The sequence below is a fragment of the Salvelinus sp. IW2-2015 genome, linkage group LG25, assembly GCF_002910315.2.
Source record: "Salvelinus sp. IW2-2015 linkage group LG25, ASM291031v2, whole genome shotgun sequence".
Lineage (NCBI taxonomy): Eukaryota > Metazoa > Chordata > Actinopteri > Salmoniformes > Salmonidae > Salvelinus > Salvelinus sp. IW2-2015.
The window spans coordinates 22,240,935-22,250,928 of record NC_036865.1 but is presented as its reverse complement, the minus strand read 5'-3'; the positions used below and the strand labels follow the sequence as shown (position 1 = coordinate 22,250,928).

Below are 9,994 nucleotides of genomic sequence, written 5' to 3'. Positions count from 1 at the left end.
CCTATATGGTCCTTAAACATGACATTAATCGTAGCTCTTAAATCATCCCCTTACCCCAAACCCTGCAGATAGGGTGGAATCGTTGTAATATAGCCTACATATAATATGTAATATGTAATTTTATGAATAAGTAATATTATGAATAAGTCGCTTCTGTCCAAATGGTTTTATAACAAAGTAGGCATATAGTTCTACACTAGACATATTGTGAGAGCTTCAATTAATTTAGTCAATTTCAATACATTTGGCATGGGTGGCATGCCTGTGTATTTTAGGTGGAATTGGGCTTAACCATTTTGTAACCTACCATTTTGTACTGACAAAACACAATCAATGTATGTTTATTATGTTTAATATATATCTGCCTATTAATGGGCATATATATTAAATACATTATAGCCTATTGCTTTGAAATGAAGAATGGCAGTATACGCCGCATCTCAGAAACATGAAAACTGTAGGCCATGTCACCCCACGGAATAGTTGTTTATGAACAGGCTGGAACAGGAAAAGCGAACATCGATCGTTTCACTGCAGTTGTATCAAATACCATGCGTATCGAAAACTCACCACACATTTCAGTTGAATTTACAAATGTTTTGACTATTTGATGACACCATTTATATATATTTTTGTATCCACAGAAATATAAATTATTGACAAAGTAGCCTAATTTCACCCAGAACAAATGACCCTATCCTGCCTATTTCAATCATTTTTAATTAATTAATTACTTGGGCTGATGGTCTTGACAGAAAAAACGTTGGACTGTGGTTTGCATTGAAAGGGGAGTTGTTGTTTCAGAAACATAACCTATCATCTATATTYATATTTTCCCTTCACCTTGTGAGATTCAACAGAAGAGTATGGGATGAGATGCTTTTAGGGTGAAGACTTTAAGCCCAATTTTATGTGAATTTGCTATCCTTTTCCAGCCATAAAATGTGCATATTTGTTTCCGTTGATAAAACAAATATTTTGGTATGCTAGCTACATAGGCTACATATTTTTCCTCTGACTATAGCGTGTCTGAATGTATAACCCGTACATTAGGTTTGTGTTGTTCTTTCATTCATGCTACACATAGCAAACCTATAGCAAAGTGTAGTGTCTTATACTTTAATCAAGTTTATTTTTTTCAAAACATACAGCAACAAAAACAGACAATACTCATACATTAGGTAGGCCTATTCTAACAACAAAAAGTGCAAAACTTTGAAAGAACATTTACAAAAAAATCGTCAACATCCAAAATACAATGTTGTGAAATAAATAAACCTGTATATAGTCTTTCCAACAAAGGAAAGAAATCTGTCAAATGTTAGGCCAAAATGTGTGTGAATCAGCCCATTACTCTCCTGAATATTATACTATTTTGCTTGTAAATAGGCCTATTGGATAATGGAATCTTAATTAACAGGTTATTACAAAAACAATGCAGAATGTTATTTATTTGGATCAGCGTTTGCCAAACTGTGGTTCTGTAGGCCTAACCCCAGTGTTATGCAAACCAGATTCCAGAAGTAGCAGTGATGAAGGATGTTGTTCTATTTATTTGAATAGGCCTAGACTATATCAAACCATTATTCTGAGAATGTGAGGTTGGATATAGCCTATTACTGAAAGCGTAAGGCAATTTACAGCTCAGAGTATAGTCTTAATTTACAGGATATATTTACTTTTTACTTAAAAAAAACAAAAAAAAACATTTTAGTCATTTAGCAGACGCTCTTATCCAAAGCGATTTACCAGAGCAAGTAGGGTTAAGTTATTATGCTCAGGGGCACATCGACAGATTTTTCACCTAGTCGACTCGGAGATTGGAACCAGCATCCTTTCGTTTACTGGCCCAACGCTCCGCTAGGCTACCTGCCGCCCCACACATGGGCATATTACATTTTTGTCATTTTGTCAGGGTTATACATAGGAAGCTGGTAGGCCTTATCGTATTGTGTATAAATACATTGTAATTGTAAGGTGTAGACGTGACTAAGAAAAAAATAGGAACCACTGTTTTAGATGATAAATGCTATATTGGTGTGGATATTATACGTCTGTTTGCCAAATGTATGTTTGATGTAATAGGACTAAATGATCAGACACTTAACTTGCAGACCTGAATAGGCAGTAGCCTATAACACCTTTATCAAACATGGCAAGGGTCAAGACAACCGGAACTGGTTTTAACGAGAAACTGAAACCTCAAGTGCGTTATATGAAAGACGTAGGTAGTCCTCATACGAGGAGGAGGCCTGCACTGTCATGCACTGTTGTGTTCTTTAATCTACATGTGCTTATTTCGGCCCCATCAACAAAACAGATGACAAAATAGGCCATCATTAATTTAAGAGTACACACAAAACTCTACTTCTCTCTAAAATGTGTAGCATACATTACAGATAGGCCTACAGCAGTAGCCTACATTGGAGTCTCTGGACAGAGAACCTGAGAAGATATGACTTTTGTAGGCTTTTATTTTCTCCCGCGGGTCTTAACCCTGATCTGTATGACGTTTCCCCCCAAAACGATTTCTAAATTAATTTTCATATAAATAATGAATAAAGCTGTATGTTTTTTATTCAATATGCCTACTGATGAATACACTGACAATAAAATGTAAATACATTGTACAATAAATACAAAACATAAATAAATTATTCAAATAATGAAAATCTGTACGATATAAATAGCCCGAAATAAAGTTACCTTTGGCAAGTCTATAGTTACATTTTACAACCCACAGGTAACAAAGTTTGTCCTTCAACGCAAAATAATAAATCGTTGCACTTCAGGATACATAGGCTACTATGGCCATATTTGTTTTGAGGAATTATTGTTTCTGACCTAATTTGTGATCACTGTTTGTTTACCCTACAATTGCCATTTATATGGTGCTTTTATATGTCCTCCCCATGTTGTGCAGTCAGTTTAAGAAAGCATTTGGAGTGACCCTCTTTTGATGGGACAACACTCCTGGAAACCCGCTAGAAATTCCCGGTGAAAAAGACGGTAGGGACGTTCTTAGAGAGTTCGAGATCAGTGTTTGTGGCGAGCTCGTCGGCACACCGTAGCCCTGCGCGCTCTGCTGGAGATGCGGCGGCGGGTGCTGGCTCCCTGAGACAAAGTAGCCACTCTGTCCCGATAGTAGCCCAGACGTGCTTACACCGTAACTGTTTGACAAACCCAGAGCACCGACAGATCCACCTAGATGGCGTGTAAGGTCCCCGTTACTCAGCTGGTCCACCCCGGGGAGTAGAGACCCATACGCGTGCCCTTGGTTCAGAAATCCTGCTGATGATCCATTGTAATGGGGATGGTGCAACGATAAAAACGGCGAGATTTGCCAATACAGAGGGTTGTTCGCCCTGTCGTTTATTCCCAAACTGAGAGGCGCAAAGCGTAGTCCCCGTTTCATCGCCAGCTTACCCCTTGAGGTAGCAGAGCGTCTCCGAAGTTTTCCCGTAGTTCCACCAATAAACACATCGTCGCTCGAAGGGTCCAACATCCAGTAGTTCCCTTTGCCCGGGTCGTCGTAATGCCTTGGCACTTTCACAAAACACTTATTGAGGCTCAAGTTGTGGCGGATAGAGTTTTGCCAGCCTTGCTTGTGCTCCCGGTAATATGGAAAGTTCTTCATGATAAACTCATAGATACCGTTCAGAGTCAGTCTCTTCTCAGGACTCTGTCTGATAGCCATCATAATCAAGGCGTTGTAGCTGAATGGCGGTTTATCATATTTCCCATTTTTGCTAGGCTCTGTCGCCCGCTCGGTACCCTCGTCCTCCTCCTTCGGTTTCTCTGGGTCCAAAGGTGCAGATTCCATATCAGGATCTAGAGATTTTTCCGAATCAGAACCCGAAGAAACAGTGTTTTTTTCTGGGAGCACCGAGTCCTGTTTGTCACATTTTGAGGGAAGCAGCAGACTCTTGATACTAAATGAAGTAGATCGGTGCACCATCGGCGGCTCTTTCTGATCTCCCATGCCGGACACTGACAAAAATCTCGGGTTTTGTGTTTAAAAACGAAAAGGTCAGAAGCGATCGGATCAGGACATTGCATGCATGAAGGAACTTGTAGGATAGAGAGGAGCCGGGGCTGGGATAGAGAAATTAGTCATTAAGAAGGTTGCGTCTTATCACTAGGCTACATCACCAAAGGGGAGGAGCCTGTAGATTGCTGATGTTTTATCTGTCAACAAATTTCTCTTCCCCATTCGATATTGTTGAAACAAAATAGACTTTCAGTGCACTATATTGATTTGTCAGGATGGCTCAGTTTCCATATCTGTTTACCGTCACCTCATCTGTGTGTTTGTGTGTGCACACGAGCCATCGGTGCGTGCGTACGTGACTGTTTCTGCCTATGTGCGGTGTGCGCGTAAAAGTGTTCATCGTCTGTCATAGCGAGTGCCCCCTCTCTGTTTAATAAGGACAATGATGGTTTGAATATGTTTCATGTTTACGTAAACAATGCATTTAAATGGGGGATTTGAGCATTGTGGGTGCGCTCCAATCATAGTATTGTGCTGGAGTACTGGACAAGTCAGAGGCACATCAAAGAGCCTATTCAGGCTGAACGCCGCGACTTCAGCGCCTCTAGTGTAGCGTACTGTGATATGCCTGCTCTGAGAGCGCACTATTTGGGCAGCATGCATGGAGTGTTTTGTGACTAAAAATAATTGCCTACAAACAACATTTGGTGCTACTAACGAGCTGTGTATAGCCATACGAGTAACAACTTTGCGTAATGCTATTATTATTTGCAACAGCCTATTTATTTTTCGAGCTCAGAAAAATGTTTGACTGTGCATAACGAAGCCGATAGCGCCTACAACCAGGGTTTATATTATAATTCGAGGGTTTTGTTAATGTTTACTTAGGCTACATTTTTCTGTACATGTTCACTCCCATTCAAGCCCTTGAATTGAAGGTAATAATATTGGCTGGTTTTAATATATTCAATGGTTCACCAGAGGTATTTTAAATTATGGAACGTTGAATTTGGGTAAAGTAACCCCTTACCATGTCAAGTGCTTTGAAACCGGATGAAGAAGCACTGTGTTAAAATGCAATATGAAACATCTGAACATCGATTTTTACACTTTTAGCAAGAATTACATTTATATTACCTCTGTATTTCCAATGTGTCCAACACCTTCAAAAGGGATGCGCCTCCACTAGTAGGCCTTTGGGGTAAGAATGAATAACAAAACAGGCCAGGGACAAGAGAGGTTGTCTGAAATGATTGTAAACAGGTTTGGGTGGTATGTCAAATAAAATAATAATTTGCCTGTCTATGTTAAAGACGTTAAGATATCAATTACATTTKAGTTTTAATTTAAAAATGTACATTGTGGAGATTATATTTATTGAAACTATTATACTTATTTGTGAAATTAAATTTTCCTTTTGAGAAAAAACACTGTGGGGTAATCCTGTACATTTTGTGTCACTGAGGTAGGACTAAGGCTTGGTCTAAAGGACTGTAATCTAACAGAAATGCTGAAGGTAATAATAGGTACGTCTTCACTCCAGGTTGGTCATTGAGTTACTGTGCTTTTGCAACACTGCATACAAGAAGACTGTTTTATACATAGGGTACGTACAATTCAGAGTTAAGCACACTGATCTTTTATTCTGGTGTTTTATGTTTTCCTTTTTCTACAGAAGCAAAGAGCTCACCTATGTTTCCAGGTTAAATTGAATATTAATGATAGTCCCATTTTTACCTCTCTAGTATTGTGCTGCTTATTCACTCTATTAAATTGAGCAGGTCATTGGAGCTGGGAGATAGGTGATAGGCACTGAAGGCATGTGATGGAACATGTGGGCCTACCAAGTCTTTAATGGTCTACATAAGCAAACTAATGTGAAATGGCACGTTTCCACTCTGAGGCCTGGGGGAAAAATTGAAGCTATCCTCCCTGGGCCTGGCACTGGTGAATTTCCCCTGTATAGTGACACGGTAGAGTTGCTGCTTTCAAAACATTAAGATGTATAGTACATTATCTCCATTTAGCTATAATCACACTGGTATTAAATTGAGATAGGGCTATTGTAGAAATGGTGTATTGTATGACATTAACCTCTCAGTCAAGTCATTGCCATTGTTCTGTAGGGAAACAATATAGGGAAACACTATACGCCGTACATCAGTGTGTTACCGCAGACAGTCAGTTGACAAATGTTGGATAAAGTCAATAAATCATTGATGATTTGCCATACAAGTGTGTATTTGCTCTTAAATTAGATAATAGTATCTTTCCATTTCCCTCAACAGTCCATTCTTCCACAGCTGCACAGATTAAAGCAGTGTTGCCACAATATTAACTATGAACTATTTAAGAGCAGGTTTCAAGTGCAAGATTATAATGTTTTGGTGTCACTAAACATGAACTTGGCTGACACACCTCTCACCCACTTGAAACCATGTGTTCACAAGGGATGGAGCATGAGGACATTGGAATTAAGTCATATAAGAGTCCTTTTAGAGAGGTTTTATTTTCTTCAAGCTTAGTGTTTATAGTCAATTAGATGTTAGTTTTGAGTGCTATTTCATTTATTGCATCCAATTTCCCCTTTTCAAATCCTGGGACTTCTGCCCTTTTTGTGTGGAAAAAATGGGTGGTAACAGGGTTTTACAGGTCTTTTAGATTTGATTGTTTTGAGTGAGTAAAAAAACATTGCATTCTCTACCTTTTTGAAGTGGCGTCACAAATCTGTCAACCGTTAACCTTTTAAAGGGAATATGACAATGTCCTATCATAATGTCACATTCAATACCTAGAAACAGATTCTGGCATTGTCTGTCATTAAAGTTCAAAGTTCAAACGCAGCTTTACTAGAGTACAAAGATGGTCTTGATGGACAATAAAGAAAAAGACCACTGTCAAAACATTAATCTGGCGCCTAAAACAGGACATCTGAGTGTCAGAGTGCCCCCTAGGGATTCTTCCAGGATCTCACATACACATACTGTTAAATACTCTTAAAGCCAAACCTTATACAACCCCAAACAAAATCAGTCAGAATCGCCAGCAGCTTTGGGGTCATCCTAAGTTTACTGCTATTTATAGAGCAGCAGTAAGGAGCACCCTCCAGGGCTACGATGGTAACTCCCCCCACACAGCATCCTGGGACGCAGGGTGATTACTTCAGCTCCGTCAAGGGGTTGAAGATACACTGCAATGAACCAGGATGTTCCCACAGGTAAATTATAGCTACCGTACACAGACAGAACATCCTATTGTGGGCTTTCTGCTCTTCTAAATCTGGTCTGTGTGGTCACACATGCTCACATGAATGGGTTTTGTGTGTGTGTGTGTGCGCCCTCAGAATTCTCAGTCACACACACACACACACACACACACACACACACACACACACACACACACACACACACACACACACACACACACACACCTGTCTCTTATACACATCTAGATGTGTATAAGAGACAGGAATATGTTGTGCAAATTTATATTGGTAATTAGATCATGTTGAAATGTGTCTCAGCAGTAATAAGGCTTAGTTCTTAGGTTCATTGTCTGGAACGCCTTCAATAGAACATGAGGCTAAATCTGCCATGTTAGGTCGGAAGCTATTGTTCAATCACTGCTGATGGAGGTTGATGTTAGGGATGCCACAGTATTGCTCTTCCTTAAAGTGGAACTGACAGCGTTTGAACTACTTTGCAGATATGAAGCAAACAGATAATCATAATATCAGTAAAAAAAATAAAATTCCTAGTTTATGCTTCAAAACTTTATAAGCGGTTTAAAAAAATATGTTATATTTGACTCAAAATTCCATGACGTACAGTAAGGCATCGTTGGCAGAATAGATGGATGCAGTTCAATGCATGATTAATATAATTCACCAATACATTTTTTGGTAGTCCAAAAAATATTGATATCAGGTTGTAAATCACAGCTGGCCTGGTACATTGTTTGTTGCCTCCACCCATTTGGGATGCACTGTTTACGTTTCAATTACTCAATATTTTGAACAACAACGGACACCTGTAACTAAGGCTGAGAACGTCAATAAAATCAAACTAGCAAGGGCAATGATCACAAGTCAGTCATAACGGGGCTGATAGGCAAGAGCACATGTGTCAAAACAAGGCCCGCGGGCCGAATAAGACACACAAGCGAGTATAAATGAGTCAACAGTTGAGTCATCTACTTTATGAAATTACAGCCTGATGCACTCGAATCGCTCACATCGGTGAATTTAACTTAAATTGCGCTGCTTTCGTGTGTCCCTTTTACAGCATGCAGTGGAAGGAAAGTGTACAGAGTAGTCACAGTCCCAGCTAGGCTACTAAAATGTTGCTGTCTGGCTTTGGTTTTTAAAGCTTGACAATTAATAACCAAAAAACAAAACCTGCAACAAAACACTATGCAAAGGATAAACACGTAGGCCTATTACAGCAACATTTGAGTAGTCTTTGCATAAGTATTCAGCTCCCTGAGTCAATACATGTTAGAAAAAACTTTGGCATCGAATACAGCTGTTAGTCTTCTTGGGTAAGTCTATAAGAGCTTTGCACACCTGGATTGTGCAATATTTACCCATTATTCTTTTCAAAATTCTTCAAGCTCTGTCAAGATGTTGGGGGTCATGGCTAGACAGCCATTTTCAAGTCTTGGCATAGATTTTCAAGCAGATTTACTTCCAAACTGTAACTTGACCACTCAGGAACATTTACTGCCGTCTTCGTAGGTTGTGTTGTAGGTTATTATCCTGCTGAAAGGTGAATTCCTCACCCAGTCTGGTGGAAAGCAGACTGAAACAGGTTTTCCTCTAGGATGTTGCATGTGCTTAGCTCCATCCTGTTTCTTTTTATATAAAATAAATCCCTATTCCTTGCCAATGTCATGATGCAGCCACCACCATGCTTGAAAATAAGGAGGCAGTTACTCAGTGATGTGTTGGATTTTCCCCAAATACAACTTCAAAATGTTTTTGTTGCTCCTGCTGCTCTGTGTCATTCCATTTCTCCATTTAGCCTCCAGTGGTGATCCATGGCAAGAAGCCTCCAGTGGTGATCCATGGCACGAAGCCTCCAGTGATGATCCATGGCACGAAGCCTCCAGTGATGATCCATGGCACGAAGCCTCCAGTGATGATCCATGGCACGAAGCTAGTGAGGATATGGCAAGAGATCCACGGGTGTGATTCAATAGGCAGGAACTCGGTGCCAGTGATATGCCATTCCGGCAGAGCGTCCAGTGATGATCAATGGCAAGAAGCGTCCAAGGGCGGTGGTGGAGTACTGGCGGAAGGACAGCCCCGGGTCTGAACGGAGGCTATCAAGCTCCGGAGGCTCCAGGACGGCTCCAGCCCGGAGCCTCCAGCGACGGCCTTCCAGCCCGGGAGCCTCCAGCGACGGCCTCCAGCCCGGAGCCTCCAGCGACGGCTCCAGCCCGGAGCCTCCAGCGACGGCCTCCAGCCCGGAGCCTCCAGCGACGGTCTCCAGCGGGCCCAGCGACGGCTCCAGCCCGCGGAGACTCCAGCGACGGCTCCAGCCGGAGACTCCAGAGACGGCCTCCAGCCCGGAGAACTCCAGAGACGGCTCCAGCCCGGAGACTCCAGAGACGGCCTCCAGCCCGGAGACTCCAGAGACGGCCTCCAGCGGAGATCCAGAGCGCCTCTAGCCCGGAGACTCCAGAGACGGCTCCAGCCCGGAGACTCCAGGACCTCGCGAGATGCTCCAGAGACGCCCTCCAGTCCGGAGCTCCCAACGAGGGTCCCAGTCCGGGCCCGCTCGAGGGTCCCCGCTCTAGAGGCGCCACCTAAGTGGGTCAGCCAGAGGTGGAGCGGGGTTACGTCACGCACCAGAGCCGCCACCGCGGTGAAATGCCACCCAGACCTCCCCTATAGGTTCAGGTTTTGCGGCCGGAGTCCGCACCTTTGGGGGGAGGGGGTACTGTCACGCCTGACCGTAGAGAGCTTTTTATGTCTCTATTTTAGTTTGGTCAGGGTGTGAT

The 9,994-nt window shown here is 41.9% G+C and overlaps 1 protein-coding gene across 1 annotated transcript; it reads right to left on the bottom strand.

Moving 5' to 3' along the window:
- Positions 1 to 1,098: 1,098 nt before the first annotated feature.
- LOC111952008 (forkhead box protein G1-like) lies at positions 1,099 to 4,354 on the bottom strand. The gene has a single exon (XM_023970414.2). The coding sequence runs from the start codon at positions 3,980 to 3,982 to the stop codon at positions 2,924 to 2,926; it is 1,059 nt and encodes a 352-aa protein (XP_023826182.1). The 5' UTR covers positions 3,983 to 4,354; the 3' UTR covers positions 1,099 to 2,923.
- Positions 4,355 to 9,994: the final 5,640 nt, after the last annotated feature.